Here is a 22,655-nt window from a genome sequence, read left to right as displayed (position 1 = left end):
CAGGGATGTAAAATCAACTTCCTAAAATGAAAAGTTGGAAGAAAAGATATATATATATATATATATATATATGAAGCAATGTGAAGGAAATGTGAATTCTAAAAGAGCATATCGGTTTGGTTTGCAAGCTAAATAAGTTCTTACATAGTCTTACACAATCTCCTAGATGCTACTATTGGGAGATTTATGAGTTTATTAATGGAATCAATTTCAAGAGAAGCAAATTTGATTTTTGTGTCTACTTCAAGGAAATGACAAAATGAGAAAATTTATTTTCTACTTTAAAGACATAGGAGATGTAATCAAAATAAAGAAGTTATCTAAAGAGGGAAAGAACTTGGGACCGCACTTAAAATCCTAGGGATAAAAATTGCTAGAAACATAGCCTTGGGTGAGCTTTAGGTCATAGAGAAGATGTTACTTAAGTTTAATATGTCAAGAGTTAAATCAATTAGCACTCCCTTAGCTCAACATTTCAAACTATCATCTCTTGATTCACCTAAAGACGAAGAAAAAAAAAATAACCGGAATGGATCATCCCTTATTCTAATGCCACGAGAAGTCTCGTGTACCTTATGGTCTGCACAAGACCAGACTTAGCACATTGTTCTAATCTAATTCGTAGATATATGAAAAACTTAAATAAAAATCATTCAAATGCTATTTAAAAATAACACAGTGATATAAATAAAACTCATAGAATCAACAAAGAATCAAAGAAATCCCAAAAGTTCAAAGATATAAAAAGCTTTTAAGAAGATCAAGAAAGAAGAATCACTTGTGAGAGGATAATGAATCACTTTTGTGATACTATTATGAGTTAAAAGACAACCCATAAAAAAGAAAAAAAAAAAGAAAGAAAGGAAAGAAACCATGAGTAGTGGATAGAGAAAGAGAGCACTAGGTAGGAAAAGGTGGCCCCCATGTGAGAAAATAAAGGCAATGTGGTATAAGAAATAGAAGTAAGCCAAAGCAAAAGCGAAAGGATGTATATAGATTATAAATAGGAAGAGAAGCATATGAAGAGTTAGGCTGAATCCAAATAATATATGATGGGAGAGAATAGAAAAGGTTTGATGGTAGTGATTTTGATTCAAACCATTAACGCTGGCATGTTTTTGCTTTCAAAGGCCGCATTGAACGGCGGAATGAACCACTATGTTTTTATTTTTTACCGCCAAGCCATCGCCACCCTCTTCCTTTCCCCCTTACCCTTTCTCCAATGGTATATTTATTCCCTCTCTTTATAACGATTCGACTTTTTCAGATCTCCTGACTTTCGTTTTTCTTCTTTCTTTCTTCGTCTTATTTCTTTTCTCTATTTGTTTCTCAGGAATGATGCCCCACCTTTGACATTCTTCACCTTCTGCAAGATTTTTCTGCTCTCTTTGTTAGGGTATCTTCTTTTCCCTTCTCCATCTACTCAAATAATGCGTTGCTTCATTTATACTATAATACATGTAAAATTGCAAAAACCATCTCTAAAAGTACAATATGGTAATGGTAAAAAAAAAAAGAAGTTGTTATACAAATGTCAAAATTGGACCCCAACTTATAATAGTATACTTGTAGAAATTGGATTCCCACCATTTTTATCGTCTGGGGGTTCTATTTGTATAACTAGGTCCAATTTTAATTGAAAGTTTGAGGATGTAAATACAACCACCAACATATTTTTCGGGTTGATTTTTGCAATTTTTCTAATTTTTTAGGGGGAAAAAGTCAACTTTTATCACTAGGTAACTCTTGAATTAAAATACTTTATTTGGTTTTTTTTAGAATTGGGCTTATTTCACAACGTTTTTAAAACTTTCTATTTAAACAATTTTATTTTAGTTTTCTGCCCTTAGTTAATTTTTTTTTTAAAAAAAAAAAAAAAAAAAAACAAAAGCAAGTTTTTAAAATTGATTTTTTTTAAAAAAATTAGTTTTTAAAATATGACTTGATTTTTTAAAATATTCAATAAATGTAAGTAAAATAACATTAGAAATCCACAGGTTGAATGTTAATAGACTTAATTTTAAAAAAAAAAATGAAAATAGGTAGAAGAAGGTCTAAATGTTGAGATTGTTTTTGGTTTGTAGGATAAGCATATGTTTAAATTTGTATGCAATAGCTCTTGTGTACACGTCAGCAACATTGGCTGCAGCAACTGCCAATTGTCTTCCCGTCATCACCTTCTTTGTCGCTCTTTTACTCAGGTACACTTCCTTTAACAACCTTCTTATCTCTAAATTAATTCTTTATCGAATTTTATTCAATTCTTATTATTTTTTTTATATAAGAAAAAGTACAATATTTGAATATCTCGAAAATGTTAATTATATGATAAAAATATTTAAAAATCAATAATCATGGACAAAATTTGATGAAGATTTTAGATATCAAAATAATATTTTATCCTATCTTTAAATTAATCACTTTATTAATTTTTTCTTTTTAATAAATTATTCTTTATTTGAAAGTTACCCTAGATTCTTTTTCTTCTCTTTTGCGTTTTTGGATTGTGTGTCAAAAGAGGATATTTGAAATATCGATTTTTTATTTAGTTACATGGACTATATACTATATTAGATAGTATGAGATTCTATCTCATAATTAAATGTCAACGAGAAGAATAATTCATGTATGTTTTAAAGATTATGAGGTCGTTTGACTTTTTTAATTTGAAGTCTATGATAACACTTCCTTTTCTTCCTCAATAATACCCTTTTACTCCTCTTCTTCCATTCTCCAATCTCCAAAACTACTTCTTTCAGTTGAGATATATAGGCTATAACAAGAAGAAAGAGAATAATGAAACCACTAAGAGTCCTTAGTTCTTAAATATTGTAATAAAGTTGTATATTATTAATTGAGTGCATGTTAATACATCATTTGAGATTACTAGGACATTAAGAATTTGGACCATAATTTTGAGGACAATTAATATGAGGGAAAGAAAGAAAACATGTGCATTACCATATTTGTAAGGATGAAGATTTTGTTGATCCTTTTTGTAGTTCAAATTAGTCTATTTATTGTGATTAGTTAAAGAAGGTTCCCATGATTGAAAATGACATTTCTTTGTTGGTCCTACATGTAGTATTTAGCGATGATTCACCATCTCACTGAGTTTTAAAGGTAGACTTTGATTTTGAAAATTGTAGAATTTAAAACTTTGACTTGAAGTTACGAGGTTTTTAGTTGCGGAGAAAATTGGTGTATGAATCGAAATAAAATTGAAAACAAAGAGTATTTATATGAAAAAATGATATCTATATGAGTTGTTTTCAATTTTGTTCCTACTTAATACAAAACAACTTCTAAGAAATTGACTACTAGTGGTAAAAGTATTTTAAAGTTTTTTTTCTTAACTTTTTTTAAACATACCACTTTTGAAAATTTAGGGGTATTTTTTAAATGAGACACTAATGATTTTATTTATCAACCTACTAATGAGCATATTTATTTAAAAACCTTTTTAAAGTTAAGAGTACTATTGAAACTTTTGAAGGTTGGTTGATATTTTTTAAACTATGTACTAGCAGTTTCCATTCAAATTAACCGTAAAAATATTTTTTATTTTTTTTTTTAAGATTAAGAATATTAATGAATCTTTTGAAATTATAGAATAATTTTTAATAAAAAATTAAAATTCAAAGTATTTTATATAATTTAGCTATTTGATGCATAAGCTATATGAAAATTGTTTATAATTCATTAAAATAATACATTTCAGATATTCGGCTAGGATTCCAATATCACAAAGGCTAATGTCCTGTTTACACCTAAAAAATGTATTTGGATATTGAATTCTAGTGAATTGGATAATATTTTATGCAAATGTTAGGTTCAACCATTTGGACTTAGATTATTATTATTTCTTATATAACCATACATAGAAACACTTTGATCTACTTTTTGAAAGTGTATACAATAATCACTTTGTTTTGGATTCATATTTAAGAATTATCTCATTTAGTGGTGGTTACTTTTTTTGGTTTTTCTTTTCCTCATCATAATATTTAAAAAAATTTAGTTAATATTAATTAAAAAAGTTCTAAGAAATATGGAATAACAAAACAAAAGAATTATAAAAGAACGACACTAAATTAAATCCTAAAACACAAAAAAATATTTTAAATGATAAAACTGCGAAATATCACAGTCTATTCGTGTTAGACAGTGAAATTTTACTATATTTGAAAATATTTTAGTTCATTTTTCTATATTTGAAAACAGCCTAAAATAAAATAACATTGTCAAATAATCCTTTGTTTTTCTAATTTGGCAAGGATTTAGAAATGTTGCTAAATTAAGTTGTCACACCCCCTCCCAGATTTACCTCATTCACCTAGAAGGAGGTGTGAAAACAACAAATACCACATTTTTGTGATACTTAGTGTCGGTCTTGACTTGTTCTATCTAACAACTTTTATAACTAGTTAAACAACAACATTCAAAACTTAATTTAATTGGAATTCACTGACACCATCCTTGAATATGATATAGTTTAACCGACAACATAATTTAAACTATCTCTTGCTCAACAACCCAATTACATACAACCAGAACCTAAGATTCTGAAACGATACTGAGATAGAAGACCAAATTTGTAATGTGACATATCTCAACTTCGCATGACACTCGTAACTCTTCTGCTAATTGGGGGAGGGGTGGATTAAAAACAGAAAGAATGAGCTGGAATGTCCAGGGAGTGGTGATTTTAATACGAACCTAGAGTTTTCTGTTGAAATTATAGAAATCATCTTAGACAAGTACAAATATACTGCAAAGTGTTGAATATCGAATTACGTAACAAAACACGAGCATCAACAAATAACACATAGTAAGTCAATAAAATGGCATGATCATCCATTTACTTAGATAAAATATATCAAAACCAGGAATATATATAAAAAAAAAAAAACAAAACAAAAACAAAAAAACCTGAGACATGGTCTATTAAGCTGAAACTCTCAATATTCAAAAATCTTGTATAATGCTTGTACCTAAAACCAAAACTTTAGTTGAGGTAGTGCAAGCTCACTACACCCAACGTCAATAGTCCTAGCTATATAGAATAAACTCAATACACCAATGTCAATATCTCGACCTATGTGCACGCAGACATGCCCCCAAAGGGCTAGGTACCCTTGCACATGACCCAAAACCTACGTGTGAGCTGTGTGCCCAGGTGGGTCCCAAAGACTTGTTCCATACTTATTTCCTGGATTTTTCGAATACCTTCTTTTATCCTTGGGTATCAAAACTCCATCATCCAGGATACAAAGCATATAGAAGTTAAACTATAGTTGGAAAACCAGTGGCTTGAAATCCCTTTTCATCAAATCCACCAAAATAGGATTTTTCAATTAACCAAAATCAGAGATTCCAAAACAGTAAACCATTTCCATAAAATCTACATAGAATTAATAGGTAGAATCCAACAAAAAAAAAAAATGCTTCATTGCAAATCTAAAGATAAAACATATTTATCTAAATAAGTGTTCAAACCTAACAGAAAAATATATAAAACAGATCATGTCATATTTCCAAACTTTTTTTTTTTGTAATATCACATATATATAGAATATTAATCAAAACATTTGAATATAAACCAGTTATAGTTCACCGACAAGGATTCCTCTGCCTCCAAGCTTTCCTAGATTCTTCCTTGTCCCCTAATTCTTCCAAATTCCAACTTGTCCTGAATTATTCCAAAATTAACTTAAATTAAAAAATTTATTCCATTTAGGGCTAGAATATCCTTAAAATACCTACTTTGGCCTCAAATTCCATTCACCACTCCAAATGATACAAACTAGGCCTTGGCAGTCAATGGGCAACAAATGAGGCCTGGTTGCATGCAATGGGCGTGTGGGAGCGCGTTCGGCATGACAGGTGGGGGAAGGGGAATGCAACAAACGTGGTTGATGGGTGTTGGGGGCGTGGGTGTGTTGGCTGAGCGTGAGATGTGTGCGTGTATGCTGATGAATGAATGGTGATGATGTGTTGGGCACACATAGATGTACGGCATCTGTCTAGTTGAGGAGTGTGACAAGGACAGATAGGGTGTACGACTGGTGTTGTGTTTTGTGCATGATACGTTGGGCAAGGATGTGCGTCAAATGTTGAGTGAGGAAGCAGGGTGCACGAGCAGTATGCGTTGAACAATCCTTCTTTTGCCACCCCTAGATATTGCATACCTCCTCTTTCCATCAAAATTTTCAATGTTCCCAAACTCTAACTACCATGACAGTCCAGAGTCCTCTCCTAATACACTCAATTATATTTAATTTGACTTAAGAATATTTTAAATGGCAGGAGTGGTTTGAAGAACTAAGCTCCCTTTTCACCCCCTTTTATAATTACCCAAAATCAACCTCCTTGCGCCAACTCCTCATTTCCTTCACCTTTGTGTGTCCGTAGCATGCATATGCCAACTTTCTTAATTTGTTGAAGTGTTAATCTTTAAAGTTTCTTCACCCAAAGCTTACCACCTTGTCTTCCTATCCTTAGTCAAATTTTTCCTATGCTACCACCTCTTAGTTTGTTGATTAAATGTCATCTCCAAGTTAAGCCACACTAGGATCTCTTTTAAGGTGGCTAAACTAAACTTGCCTTGCTCTTAACCTGCTAATATTTAGCCACTTTCTACTTGGACTTAATCAAATTTCCTTCTTATTTCATCACCTTCTACTTCCAAGCTTTACTTACTTAGCTCCAACTGATAACTTATCCTTCTTCCATAATCAACCTACTAAGTAAATGCATATATTCCTCAAGCTCAACACCTGATCCACCTCTATATGCCCAAGATTACATCACCTCCTCCTTATGAACATTTGTATCCAATGCAAGAGCCTTAGGATGTGCGTCCAAAATAGCTTCTCTATGCTTCTAATCATGCTTATTATGTTAATTTCCCTCCTTCTTCAAGTTATGCTTCCAAGAGGGTCTTCTTAGGTAATGCATCACACGCATCATTTTCCCAAAGTATACCATCAAGGCTAACTCCGTATGGTTATGTATCCAAGGAATGATAAGTTGGTCACCAAATATGTTTTCTCCCTTATGTGTCCAAACTATTATTATCGGTTAATCCCTCACCTCCCTTGGGGGGTATGCATCCAAATGTTACTTTCTCTTGTGCAATCATGTGTCCAAGGTGACCTTTACATGCATCCAATATTCAAGGAAATGACTAGGGATGATGAGTTGAACTTGTTTATTAATTACTCATGCTCTCCATAAGGGTTGAGCCTTACTCTTTCTCCTACTAACACTTAGCCAATTTTTCAATCTCCAATATTCTATGCATCCGAGAAATGAGGCTTAGGTTGACTCCTTATATGTTTCATAACTCTTCTAGGCAAGATGTGTTGTACAATTGATCATGCTCCAATGCATGCTTCATAGGTCAATTCTAACTCTTAATCAAATTCTTATCTTTAATCCAAGCATAAACTTTTAGGCTCTTTAGTATATTATTCCTATCCAAGTCAAGTTTACTTGCAGAGGTGGGAGGGCTTTACACAAGTAGATTATAAAGAAAACTAACTTTAATTTTTAAAAAATTAAAAAAGTAAAAAAAAATATAGGGTAATTATTTAAATGACAAAACTACTAAAAATATTTTCAAATATAGCAAAATCGTGATAAACAGTATAGACATTGATAGATATCTATCAGTGTCTATCACTATCTATCACTGATAAGATATTCGTAGAAAATGACATTTTACTATATTTGTAAATAATTTGACTCATTTTGATATATTTGAAAACAACCTAAAAATATATCAAACTAAACTCTGAACAAAATCACTTGATAAGTGTCAAAATGAGCATAGTTTAATTGACATATAATTGTATTTTTGACCTTGAGGTTTGATGTTAGATGCCCCCATCCTCAATATTGCCGGAAAAAAAAATGATAAGGTTTATCTCCTACATTGCATCTACACACGAAAGGGGCGAAAAGAAAGTTGCCATTAACATTTTGATGATAGAAAATTTATTAGAGAAGGAAGTGACCATAGGTATATAAGTGAAGGTGACCATGTCCATTGACAATAGATTTTTTGGGTGGTTTCGAAAACAAATTCTTGAAGGTTTATGTTCAAAATAGAGGTTTTTTTTGTTGTACTTTATCAAATCAAACTATGACTTTTGAGAAGGTAATTATTTGCTTGATTTATGTTCTAATTGCATTTTTTTCCCAAAGTTCAACATATATGAAGTGTAAGATTCAATCATTTGTCTTCTTAGTAATCTTTGCTCATGTTGATGTGATATAATATGTGGTAAATGGTGAAATGTACATGTAAAAAGGCTTTAGTTTTCTGAGTTTGTTCATTGCTGAAATTTGTGGCACATGAATTAAAGCTGGTTCAATCTAAAAAATGAAAAAGAAGAGCTGATTAAGATGCTGATTGGAATTACACACAAGAATTAGACCATTTTGCATTGATAAACACAAATGTAAAGTCCTTATCAGTAATAATAATCATTCCTTAAAGTTCTCTCTGGAGTCCATCATATTTTGTTTTCTTCTCAACTTTTTTTCTTTTGTTTTATTATTATTACTTTTTTCATTAGTTACAGTAATCTTTTCTCTAATAAAATTTTGTGCCACATTTAATATGACATCTTATGTCACCCATTTCTAATCTTAGTTAAATAAAATGTGGCTACTTTAGGACTGTAAAACGCATAACGGAGATCAAATTTTAAAGTAAAGGTAGAATTTAAGTAGAAATGTCACGTGGGAAGCATTATAGATAAACGCAAAAAACTAAAATCATAATAGAAGATAGAATTTGGTAACTCAATATAGTGCAATATACCTATGTCTAGGGATAGTGTGTCCGTGAAAAGATACACACTAATATAAAGTCAAGTAATTACAACGATATACTTATTTGTAAATAATGGACAATTATATAGTGACACTTGAATAGTCCAACTTAGAGAACGATCACTTAGGCTCCCTCTAAGTGGGAGATCCCTTCACCTTCAACGTGTTTAGACTCCCTCTAAGTATAAGAATTTTAGTGAATGATTACTTAATGATCACTCACACTCCCTCAAGTATGGAACTTTCTCTACAAAGAACTCGTGTCTTTCCTTCTTCAAATGAAGATTGCTTCCCCTGAAAAAAACTTAGGTTTCTCCTAAGTTTAAGAATCCATTTTTAAGATGTTGAAGAATAAACCAATACGATTTAGATGAAGTCTCAAGATCTACAACAATACAATTATCTCCAATGAAAGACTGGTACTTGAAGAGAAAACATGCAAGATAATGAATCCTCAAAATGGCCAACACTAAAATTGAACAAAACCACAATATTTATATGGATAGCTTTAAGAAGATATTTAAGGAAAGCATAAATCAACTCGGTAAGAAAAAAGAAAACAATAGACCACGAAATCTGTGAAATCTTCTGTAGAATTTTCTATCTGTTACAATACAATGTTCTTGACATGTTACAGAAACATGTTGTTCTAGTTTCACATATAATAAATAAGCTAATCATATTGTAATCACGACCACCCTAACAAATTTCATAAAATACTTTAACTTTTGAATAAATGATCAAATTAGTACTCTTATTTTTGAAAGATTGGTAGCGACAAGAGTTAATAGATGAGGTTGTATGTACTTGTTTGTTTATTTATTTATTTATTTTATGTGTTGGATATTTCATAAATTATCTTATCTTCGTGTCAACTGACATAAAGTTTGTATTATCAATTTTAAGATTAGAGGTTGGATTCTCCGTTCTTATCTATTGTAAAATAAAAATCTCACTTAAGAAATTAGAAGTTAAGGACCCAAAATTTATTTTTCATCACTTTTATTAATGGTATATCTTTATTAATTATCATTTTATTTTCTTGATATTTATAGGATGGAGGTGTTGAGGTTGAAGTCAATAGCAGGAGCTGCAAAGCTAGCAGGAATATTATTGTGCATTGGTGGAGTGGGAATGTTAGCATTTTACAAAGGCCCTCAATTGAACTTATTTAACAATCATCATCTCTTTAATATCCATAACCCTAATCACCATTCTTCTTCTCTTGCATTGCCCAAATCTTGGTTGAAGGGTTGCTTTTTGATGCTAGCTTCCAATACCTTATGGAGCATTTGGGTTGTTCTTCAGGTATCAATCTTCGGATCCTTTTATGATTTTGTTTACATCTAGAAATTAAATTTAGTGATAGATCCCAAAAGTTAAAAAAAAAAAAAAAAAAAAAAAAAAAAAAAATATTTACAAATTATTTATTTATCTAAGCTCTATGAAAACCAAAATTTATTTAAACCTTTCAATATTAGATACAATTTTGATATATTAATCGGGAGATCAATCTAGACTAATAAATAATAGAAAATAAACTCAGGCAAACCATTCTATGAAAATGAACAAAGTTACTATGTTTCACATAAGAAAAGAAAGGAAGAATTAGGTCATAGTAAAAGAAAATAAAAGCAAAGGTAAAGTAAAAGGCATATTAAAACATAAAGAAAAGAAACACCATAATAAACCAATGCAAGTTTAAGAAAAAGATCGAACTTGTGCATCCATCACAAGTAGGAAGTACACTTGCCTAACTTAAAAGAAAAACCAAAAAGAGAGATGAAAGGAAATTGTTGAAAATAAATATTTACCCTAGGAGCTTTTTTTGTAATTTACCGTATCAAAAAGTAATAAAAAATCAGTTCCTATATGATTTTTTTCTCTATTCTAAGGTTTTCCACGAACTTTCTCTTCTTCTCTTTTTTTCATTAGAAATAAAAAACTAAATGAAATAATGAACCAAAATAGTGTTGGAAGTTGAGATAAATGCAGAAACTAGAAAAGGACAAAGTGAAATAGACTAGCCTAAATCTGGCCAGAAAAAACTCAACATACTTCTTACTCATTCAAACCAAACTCAACCTTTTGTCAAGGAGAGTTGAGTTTTAACGCCCTAAATCTGTCCATAAAGATGATTGAACAAAAATGCAGCGAAAAGCTTCGACCATAATGCAAAAAAATAATAATAAAAGAAGGAGAAAATCAAAGCTTGGGCGTGAATCTCTTGAAAAAGTGTGTTGAATCATTGTAGTTTTTATCCTTTATTATAGTTTAGAAGCTTATAAACTTAAAACTGAGACTTATAAACTAACTTTGATGATTAATTCTAATAACCAACTTAACCAATCATATACGTAAAAAGATTTGGTCAATAAAAGTATTTTTGAATATAAATTTGAAATTACTAGTTGATAATGTTTAATAGTCTTAATTTATAGTAATTTATCATTAACATAAACACATTTGGAGTGTACTATAGGAAACTATACAAACTTGTGTATAAAAATGTTGAGAAAATGTAATCAAACACATGAGTGTTTTTATTTTAAACAACTTTTATAAGTTTTTAAATGAAAACGATTTTTTGAAAAACATTTTTTTTTTGGCAAATCCGAACATGTTTTAATTAAATTTTTTTATGATAAAGAAAAACCAGATGACATGTTAAAAGAACATTAGCATTCTTTTCTAGTTAGGCAATCAAAACTTATCCTAATTCAAAGATGAAATTTGTAATAGATATGGAAAAAAAAATAGCATATTGTTCAATTCAAACACAAATAAACCCTACATAATAGAATTATCAAATATAAAATTTAAAATCAAAACATATAGAAAAATGCAAGAAAAAGGACTGCAGTTTTTATTTTAATAAACCTAACTCAAATATTTTTTTATAAGAAAAAAAAAAACCAAATCGTAAATGAAACCTCTAAACTCTTTCCTCAATCTCACGTATTTTGTGCATATTCAACAATATTAATACATCATCAAAATGGCAAAATGGACGGAGAATAATAACATATCTTAAAATCTAACCCATATATATTTTTTAAAAATTGGTTAAGCAAATCTTTTTATCTGTGTTTACAATATATGATATTTAACCGACCACTATTTGTATAATACAGAAAAAGTAGAAAAAATAGAGCCTAAACCCTTACTTTAGAACTCCATGTTAAACAAATAAACACCAATCCTTACTTCGGAACTCAATGTTAAACAATTTAACATCCTAAATTCAGACTTCTTGAACTCACATTAATATGCTTTGCACTTGAACACCTACTTAAATTTTACAGACTATTATAACTCAAATTATTTTAACTGTAGACTATTATGACCAACTATGTGCCGCAAAAGAACCTCTAAATCTTGTACCTTAACTCTAGAAATTGTAAACCTATTGTCAATTTTCTTCTTTTTGATATCTTAAAAAAGTAGATAATTAATCTAAGAATCACTTCATCAGACATAATGTTACAAACAAGAAAGTTAACATAGTAAAAGATAGAGAAGAAATAACACACAAAATTGTTAACCCAATTTGGTATAACATCATCTACATCTGGGGTGCTCAGAGCCCAATTGAAAAGGAATTTCACTAATATTCAAAGGTTTACAAAGAAACAATTTATCTGATAGATGAACTATCTTGTGTTACAATAAACCAAAGATAAGTGCACTATTTAGGCTCCCCTAAACTTGATATTTCTTGTCTCAAGATCTTATCACAATTCAAGCTCCCTCTGAAATCAAAGCTTCTTACTTGTTGATCTTGTTTATTTAGGCTCCCCCTAAATTCAATACTTATTCTCAAGAATCAACCACATATTGTCACTATAAAGGAAAAAAACTACACAAAGGTTCTTTTTTTTTTTTTTTTTTTGGCAAGTGCGGCGTACATCCTCAAAACCTAAAACGATATCTTTAAAGCCTTCATAGAAACAATCCCAAAAAGGCAAGAATAAAACCAAGATCCACCAATATGTGACACTAGACCAATAAGGGAAAAACACCAAAAGCCAAAAAAGGCAACAAAGAGAAATTGCCAAAGACACCAACATCCTAAATAGAATGTCACAAACAAAAGAACCAAAAACCAATAAAGGAAAATTTATAAGGCAACCAACTGCAGTAACAAACTCTCCTTTTGACATAAACATGTTCTTTTATTCGTAATCAACAAAGCAACCTTGATCATAAACAAATAACCAAAACCAAACCAAGCCGGAAACAACAAACATAATACAACAACTACCAACAAAACCACTGACAACCCAAAAACACCAAACAACCAACATGCACTCCCCCTTGATTGCCACTAAAAGGAATTAAGTTGAAGGAGAGACATGCCCCTGAGAACTAGAAGAAACTTCATTCGCGGGCAAAGACAAACTAAAAAAATGCACAAGATGTGCATAGTGGCGTGACGATCAGTAAAAGATCGAATGATACCATTCAAGGTTCTTGATTTAGAAGAGAGCACTTATAAAATACAATTCCCTAACTCAGTTGGAATCAGAAGACCTCTCTGAGGGACACGAAGATCAATAGGCAAAGGCATTTCATCAACATGGGAAGTCAAATGTTGTGAATAATGTCAGGCACATAAGAACTTTGAAAAAGCTTGTAGTTTAAATTGATAGATTTTGCAGCAGGATCAAAAGCATTACTCGGAGTCAGAGTCGTGGGGCACTGAGACAGCATAATGCCACAAAGAAAACAAGAAAAATAGATAAGGAGCCTGATGGTAAAGGAATCAACATGGCGCAACAACTTATTATAAACAAAGTCTCAAAAATTAAACTGTGAGCTAGTGAAAATTTGATACAACAATCTTGCAAGAGTAGGAGATGGACCAGACCCATGGGTAGAAGGATAAGAATTTGCAATGCCAATCTTGTGTAGAATGGCATACTTCACACTTAAGGTGGCAATTGACAATTGACTAAACTCGGGTCAAGAAGAGAAAATTCCTCCCGTCGATTCAGACAAAACTTCAGTAGACAGGTGAGGGTCAATAAGACTGGATAATCTTCACGTTCCATAAAGTCATTGATAATGGCAGGAGAAATAATAAAGCAAACACTACGAACATGCACCTTTTTGTACTCAATACTTATTGGATCATCGAATGAAGCAGGGAGATTAACAATGAATTCACGAATAAGACGAGGATAGAAAGGGCCAAGTTGAGTAATAGTTTTCATTAAACCAGCTTAGTTATTGAACTCCATTATGGCCAAACATGACTAAATTTTATCAGAACATTGAAGGCACATCTGAGTAAAAAATATGATGATCACTTTGAAGTGTGAGGCTGTTTGGAACTAGTCCTAATGAGGACCAGGATTCTAAGAAACAATGACTGATTCTTTTTCTTTTACGCTTGCCTAATTCAACAAGCACAACATTGTCATCAGAGAAGCTAAAAGATTGAGCATTATTAGAGACAATAAGATCCAAAATAAAGTCATCAACAGGGGCAGACACATTATTACCACACCCACTAGCATCTTGGACAGTATGAACATCTCAACAACAGAGTAACTAATGTCAGCTGAAACAACACTGACATTTTGAGCAATATCATGCTCAACCATACCATGAACACATGCATACAACAAAACATTCAAACTAGAATTAAGAACAATGGAAGCATGGATACCAGGATGATAAGATGAAATTATGACTTGGAGATGCATGCACAAAGACAATGGAAAAATTATGCGCAATAGATTCACGAAGAAAGACATTCTCATCAAGAGTGTTAACAATATTAGCAGTCTCATGTGGATTTAAGAAACTAGCATACGACACAAAAGCAAGAGGACCAATTTCAACCGATGCATCCGGATCGAGCACATGCACAAGGTTTTTCATATGAACATAAATAAAAGGAATATTACACCCATAGTCGCTTATTCCATGCACATATTTAAGTATTCTTTTAACATTAGTCATATAACTGGTCTAGGATTGAATTGGTATTGTGCATAAACAGCCACGACATAAGCTATATCAGACTGACTTACTGTAAGATATAGTACGCTCCCAATCATACTCCTATATAGACTCTTATCAACACATTCAACTTTAGAATCTTGTGTGAGTTTGACATGATTAGCAGCTAGGGTACGTCTAGATTGAGCTTTGTCTAGCACAATTTTTCTCACCATATTTTTAGAATACTTCTCTTGGGATAGAAAAATACATTCTTTCATTTGCTTAATTTAAAAACCAAGGAAGTACGTAAGCTCAACCACCATGCTCATCTTAAATTCTGCTTTCATTTGATCAACATAGTTAATTACCATAATTTGTGGCATTCCTCCAAAGATAATGTCATCCACATAAATCTGAGCAATAATAAATTTCTCAGCAACCTTTTTTATAAATAGAATCTTATCTTTTCCTCCTCGAGTATAACCACTCTTAGTAAAAAAATTTGCTAATTGATCATACTAAGCTCCTGGAGATTGTTTATGACCATAGAGAGCCTTTGAAGTTTGTACACATGTTAAGGACATGCTGGATCCATAAAGCCTTTGGGTTATTTTACAAAAACTTCTTCATTTAGATATCCATTCAAGAATTCGCTTTTAGTGTCCATTTGGAACAATTTGAATTTTAGAAGGCATGAAATTTCTAGAACAAGATGAATAGCTTTCAGACGAGCCACAGGAGAAAACTTTTCATCAAAATCCACTCATTCAATTTGAGCATAACCTTGGGCAACTAGTCTGACTTTACTTCTATTCCCAACTCCATATTCATCAGATTTTTTCTTAAAAACCCACTTTGTGCCAATTACATTGCATTTTCAGGTCGTGAAACTAAGGTCCACACTTGGTTTCATGCAAACTGTCCAAGTTCTTCTTGCATAACATTGATCCAAAACTCATCTTTTAAGGCTTAATTCACATTTTTAAGTTCCACTAGAGATGTAAAGTACACACTTCCAATAATCTTCGCATAATCAATTTTGTCCTTCTTTCGAGTAGTAATTCCTGAGTTCAACAATGTTTGGATGATACTGTTAGAAGGATAATTCTTTTGTATTCTGGTGGATGGAGTTGGTCTACATAACTCGTTTTCATCCTTATCTGACTCACTATCTTCTATATCTCAAGGTATCAGGATGTCATTACTGATGTCAAAGGCATCTACAGTAGCTATTTGATCCTTTACGTGATCTAATGACCCTGAAGGTTTGTATTCAACATCTTTGCCAACTTAGAAATCATTTAATCCTCGTCATCTTCATCTTCCTCCATAGTAGGGGTTAGATCATTTACAACAAAATTTATTAATTTCATCACACTTTGTTCAGTTTATTGAGAACTCTGTTAGCATTACTGTTTGTTGGCCAAAAAAGATACCCTCGTCAAATTTAGAGTCCAACTTTCTTATTACATCACGATAAGACAAGATATAGCAGGTACTCCTAAACACATGAAAATACTTGACATTTGGTTTTCTTCCTTTCCAAAGTTGTTGATAGTTAGTGATGACTGTACCAGGCAATGAGAAACTCTATTGTGAATATGACATGCTATATTCAAGGCTTCTGCCCAAGAGTGAAAAGGAACCCTATTGGCATGCAACATGACACGAGCCATTTTTTGGAATGTGAAGTTTTTTCTTTCAACAACTCCATTCTACTGAGAAGTGATAAAAGCTGAAAATTCATGCAGAATACTTCAAATGCACAAAAATCAGCACATTGGGAATTTTCAATTTCTTTCCCATGATCATTTCTAATTTGAATGATATTTTTTTCTTGTTCGCGTTGAAGTTAAAGACATAATGTCTGACATACTTTGAATGCGTCTGATTTTTCTCTAATAAATCTAACCCACATGAATCGAGAGAAGTCATCCACGTAAACAAAAGAATAACGCTTTCCACCCAAACTCTCTACATGTATGGGACCTATTAAATCCATGTTCAATAACTTCAATACTCTACTAGTACTACATTGAGCAACTTTCTTACATGAGGGCTCTATCTTGTTTTCTAGCTTGACATTCTCCACAAAAAGAGTCGACTTTTGAATGATGGTTTACTCAATAATGACTTTCTTAATTCATTGAAGACTTATGTGACCAAGACGTTTATGCCAAATTTAAACTTCACTGACTTTAAATGAATGACAAACATCTGTAGAGGCATTAGGAATCCAGTGGTAACAATTGTTTGTTGATCGAGTACTTGACATAACAACCACACTATGATCATCTTTCACTGAGCATTTGTCTTTAGAAAAGTTTACTTGATACCCCTAATCACATAGTTGACTGATGCTGATTAAGTTTGCCGTTAAGGCTTCTACTAACATAACATCACATAGAATAGGACCTCCAGGCTCCAACAGATCTCCTTTTCCGAAGAATTTCCCCTTAGCTCTTTCTCCAAAAGTTACATGACCAGAACAACATGCCTTTAGATTTTGGATATAAAAAATTTTTCACCTGTTATGTGACATGAGCATCCACTGCCAAAATACCAACCTTCCTTAATTGATGTGCGCAGAGAGGTAATGGCGACATTGCACTTGATGTTCTCTTGAAACCTTTCTCTTTTGATACACCATTCAAGTTTACACATTGGAACACTTTTATTTTCATGATTTATAGGTCTCATTCCGATGAAGCGTTAGGGACAACATAACTCTACATATCTCCACAATGGTATGATATTGTGCACTTTGGGTATAAACCCTCATGGTTTTTCTTTTGTTTCACCCCATATGGCCTCATACCATTGGAGATAGTTGTCATCCTTTATAAACCCATGATTATACCCTTATTTATTTGATTTAGGACTTTGATCGCATTCCCATCCAACAATCCCCCCTCGAATAAAGGACCACCAAGCATTCCTTCAAATAGTCATCTGATCTTCGTGCTAACTCAACCACGAAGTAGTCATCTATTCGAATTACACTTGAGTACACTGCCCCTCTAAAAGCTCGACCACGAGTGGATACTCTGAACATGACTACATCTTGTTCTAAAACTAAGGATTTTTACTGCCAGGGCAAGACTTTGATACAAATTTGTTAGAAATAAAGAAACTCCATATATCTCCATAATGGTATGATATTGTCCACTTTGGGTATAAACTCTCATGACTTTTCATTTGTTCAAGCTCCCCCTTAAATTGATGCTTCTTGCTTGTCAAATCTTGTTTGTTCAAGCTCCCTCTAAACTCAATACTCCTTCTCAAGAATCATACACATAGCCGACTATAACAACCATGATGCTATCATGTCACCGTATAAGAGAAAAACTACACAGAGCTTTTCTTTTTTTCTTTTTTTTTTTTTTTTGCTATTGTGGCATACATCCCTACAACCTAAAATGGCGTCGTTAAAGCCTTCAGAGAAACAATCCCGAAAAGGCAAGAATAAACCAAGATTCACCAATTTGTGACACCGGACTGATAAGGAAAAAATACAAAAGCCAAAAAAGACAATAAAGAGAAACTGCCAAAGACACCTGTTGCGAAATCCAATTAAAGAACACAAAAAGGAACGTAGAGTAGGGAAAAATCGACACATAGATATACGTGGTTTACTAATAGTATGTTAGCTACGTCCACGCGTAGAGGGAGAACAATATTACTTCGAGAGAGTGTTTTCAGAATCACATCAAGAACGGCGTCTCTAGGTTAGAGAGTTTATATATCGCACTGCTCTAAACTTTAAGGTCAAAAACGTAAATAATTGCAAATGTCACAAAGAAAGGAACCAATAACCAATAAAGGATAAATTACAAGCCAACCAACTACGGTAACATTTTACATGCTATTTATCATACATATATAATTTGTATAGTGTTTTTTGAGATTCAGAAATGTTTAGTGACTTGATGAATTTGTATATTATTTGAAAAAACAGGCACTTGTATTGGAAAGCTATCCTTCGAAGCTTCTGTTAACAAATCTTCAATGTTTATTAAGTTCATTTCAAACCTTTGCTATTGCTATTGCAATGAAGAGAGACCCTCAGCAATGGAAACTTGGTTGGAATCTTAGGCTTCTCTCAGTCGTACTGTGTAATTTTCTCTATTCAGTTTTTTCTTTTTATTTCTTTTTTTTGTTTAATTATCAATTATCATATCTTGAAAACCCTTAATATCTAAGTTAGAATTTAACTTTTTGGTTAGAATTATGTTTTGGGTTCTTAAAAAAAATTATACTATTAGCTTGACATACTAGTTTATTTTAGAAAGTTTATAAATATCAATATTTTGTTTGTGAATAATATTTTAACTTTCATTTATTTTATTGAAATATATTAATTTGAGACAAATACATTTTTAGTTCTTAAGTTTTGGGTCTAGTAATTTCTATTTGGTTTTTCCCTGTTTCAAATGTTTTACTTTTAGCCTTTAAGTTTTTAGTTTTGTCAAAAAGCCAATTGGAAAAAATTTTAATCGATTTTTGCATTTGGTAAAACATATTTAAATTAAATTTGTTACACTTTTTAAAATATAGTTAATTTACAGTTACTTTAAAAACCGTATCCTACTAACTTTTAGATTCTCCCAAAATCAAGTAGAATTTTTAATTAATATTTCGTTTTCAATTATATACTTTAAAAAGAAGATTTATTTTATATATTATCTATTTCTCACCTAATCAAGTATATTTTCCATTTCTCATGAGTTAAATGCATCATCTTTTCTTAGAAAAACTATATCATATTTATTTTTTAAAAAATAAAGCTATTTTTCTTAATATTTAAAAATTAATTTATAACAACCAAAATTTATCATACTAAAAAATTATTTAAAATTTTAAATTACAAAAAAAAATGATTATAAGTCTATTTTAGTTATTATATCTAAAATAAGATTTTTTTTTTTAAAAAAAAATTGTATTTATTTACCAAACACTCTACCTTACTTTTTCAAGTTTAAGCTGAAATTTTGCCAAACATTATTTTACTTCTTTTCACAGTTGATTTTTTTAAGAGCACAACTGTCATCGATTATTTTAAAAGCTACAACAATCTCAAACAGAGCCTGAGTTTCGGTTTCAATTTGGTCTCTATGTTTTAGAGTGTTACAATCTGACCTTTGATATTTGAGAAATTTGGTCCCCTAGATTTCAAGATTTACAATTTTAACCTCAATTTTTTTGCTAGATATTTGCTCTTCCTCTTTAGTGCTAATGTCTCTTAATTAATTTAAAAATTAAAATAATTATAACTAATTATGGTTTATAATTAGAATTAAATTCAATACATTATTTCATAATTATTTCAAATTAATTAATAATTATTAACGTCAATGATTTATTGAAAATGAATATCTAATGAGAAATCATGGTTAAAAGTTTAAATCTTAAAACTTAGAGCCCAAATTAAACCAAACTCAACTATCAAGGATGAAATTGTATGATTTTGGAACCTAGTGATTGAATTAAAACTAAAGATAAAAAAAATATTTTTTTTTCAATATATTTTTACCAAAAAATTGGTATTTTTAATTAAAAAATTTCTCATAGTTGTCAAATTAGTCCACTATTTTTAAAACTTAATTTTTCTTCTTAAAAAAAGGAAGAAAGTAATAGGAAATAAAATAATGGCATAGTTGTCTAACAACTCCATGTAATATTTCTAAAGTAAATATCATAGATATTAAGAATTATTATAGGCAATAACAATTCAGAACATAAGGGACATAATTACTAACTTTAGAATTATGATTAACAATAATGAATTTCGAGGTGGTGACTGAACTCCTATCACTTTTAGACGATAATTGTTGTCTTAACTACTGAAGTATGTTCGGATTGACGAATAATAAAAATAATTTTGGTGTAGGGAACGATGACTGCAGTTACATTTTGCCTTCAAGCTTGGGTTATTGAGAAGAAAGGACCAGTTTATCTAGCCATGTCTACACCTTTGGCTCTTATCATTACAACCTTCTTTTCTGCTATTTTTCTTGGAGAGAGTATCACTCTAGGAAGGTAATTACTTAGATGTGCTTTTTAAAAGTTATTTTTCAAAAGCTATTCTTCAAATTATATTCTTCTTTTTTTCTTTTTTCCCCTAAAAAAAGCTTTTTTGGGTGTTGTGTTTTGCAGTACTTTAGGGGGAATGTTACTGGTGGGAGGGCTTTATTTTGTGCTATGGGGAAAGAGCAAAGAGCAAAAAGTAAGTGAAGAGTTGAAAGAAGGTAGCAAAGAGTGCAACATTGAAGTGAAGGATATCACTAAATTAGGCAATGAGTTAAATCCAACATCTTCAGTTGAAAATGTCTGAATTTTTTAGGTTATTAATTTTAATTATTACTATGCTTATGTTATATTTTAATTTATTGTCTAGAGGAAAAAATTCCAATGCAAACATATATGATATGACATATTCAAATATTTTCTTTTCTAACACTAGAAAGTAATGAGCAAAACAAAAATAGACACATTAATTGAATTATTTATTCTATAACTATAAGCCTTTTAAAATTTTAAATGTACCTAAAATCAATTTGAGAAAAAAAAAAAACAAGATTTATTGTCATAAAAATACTCAAAATTAATTAAAAAACTTGGACGGTATGAAATCATTTATTAAGATAGTAAACAAATACAAGTTTTTTTTATACATCCATCTCACTCATAAGTGAAAGAATGCTCAATTTCAATGTGACTTGTGCGGGAATAGTTGCAACTCATTGGTATTTTATATCTATTGGACTCAACAAACATATACGCTTGAAGAATCATGTCCCATTTTGAAGAGTTGTATCTAGTCGACATCAATTGTACCTATTAGACTTAGACAACTTAGCAAACACTTACATTCAAAGAGTTGTACCATGTCTCGAAAGGGTAAAATACGAATTTATTACAAAAATAGGGGGGAAAGAGGGGGGAAATGATTAAATGCAAAGATTTTATTTTATATTCAACTAAATTTCAATTTCAATGATATTAGAACATAATTGATTGATTCAACTAACAGGGTTCTATGTTCTCTCTATGAGAAATTCTAGAAAGACGACGGCGACATCGGTTCTTCGATAAGGGGGTTGTCCTAGACTGGCCCTTTCATGGGTTCTTCTTTGGGTGGCTTTAATGGCCATGAATGCAGAGAGTTTAGTGAAGATGATTGAGAAGATTCGGTTGATGGATCATGAAAAGTCAGTGGTAGTTTTGAAGATGATTGATTGGATATATCGTATAGACAAATGGAGTTGGCCGTGGTTTTTCTATGAAGGCCTTCTTTTCTTGGAGGAGCCTATGATCGTGCGCCAAAGGTTGTCGAATTTCTCCGGTGGATCAAACAAATTTTCGTTGGAAATATGGGTCAAATCCATAAGTTATAATACTTATGATCTCGAGATAACGGGGGAAGGGGGAAAATGAATTGCATAAAACTAAATGATAGCGAAAGAGAGTTGTGAAAATAATAATGAAAAATGCCTAGCTCGGGTTTAATTTGAAGTTTTCCCGATTAGCTTAATTGATCATTAAACTCTAAATTATACCTCTTTCCCTAGCCTAGCCAAGTTGATTAGAAACGCCAATCAACCGTCCTAATTATCTAATTAGACACTATTAACACCAAAAGGTGCTTAGTTTGCTCAGCTTAATTCGGGATTGGTGTGCTATATAATGTATTTAATTGGCTATTTTATAGGTATCGAGCATCCAAAGGCTAGAATGGGGAGTAAACGAAGCTAAAACAGATCAATTCAGAGCCCTGATGAAGAAACTAAGTCAAATAGAAGAAGAATAATGCAAAAAGGATAAAAATGGGTGAAAGGAAGCATGGCTCCATGGTGTTA

The 22,655-nt window shown here is 31.3% G+C and overlaps 1 protein-coding gene across 2 annotated transcripts; it reads left to right on the top strand.

Moving 5' to 3' along the window:
* Window positions 1-919: 919 nt before the first annotated feature.
* On the top strand, window positions 920-21,209 carry LOC120088898 (WAT1-related protein At5g64700-like). Of its 2 annotated transcripts, none has more exons than XM_039046335.1 (7): window positions 920-1,225; window positions 1,334-1,396; window positions 2,085-2,201; window positions 9,900-10,152; window positions 18,755-18,928; window positions 20,687-20,835; window positions 20,953-21,209. In XM_039046335.1, exons 1-7 carry the CDS (start codon window positions 1,050-1,052, stop codon window positions 21,128-21,130), a joined length of 1,110 nt encoding a protein of 369 aa, XP_038902263.1. In that variant the 5' UTR covers window positions 920-1,049; the 3' UTR covers window positions 21,131-21,209. The 2 variants fall into 2 exon arrangements, 1 of the variants encoding a protein (XP_038902263.1); XR_005485070.1 differs by having other exon boundaries at window positions 926-1,225; window positions 18,755-18,911; window positions 20,953-21,203.
* Window positions 21,210-22,655: the final 1,446 nt, after the last annotated feature.

Source organism: Benincasa hispida, chromosome 10 (assembly GCF_009727055.1).
Source record: "Benincasa hispida cultivar B227 chromosome 10, ASM972705v1, whole genome shotgun sequence".
NCBI classification, from domain to species: Eukaryota; Viridiplantae; Streptophyta; class Magnoliopsida; order Cucurbitales; family Cucurbitaceae; genus Benincasa; species Benincasa hispida.
This window is presented reverse-complemented; position numbering and strand designations above follow the sequence as displayed.

Bases quoted from the DNA above. Each gene is read 5' to 3' on its own strand.
- LOC120088898 (XM_039046335.1), top strand. From the start codon at position 1,050: ATGATGGGAGAGAATAGAAAAGGTTTGATGGTAGTGATTTTGATTCAA. The intron at 2,202-9,899 runs GTACACTTCCTT...TGATATTTATAG, and splicing joins TTTGTCGCTCTTTTACTCAG to GATGGAGGTGTTGAGGTTGA. The intron at 10,153-18,754 runs GTATCAATCTTC...TTGAAAAAACAG, and splicing joins GCATTTGGGTTGTTCTTCAG to GCACTTGTATTGGAAAGCTA.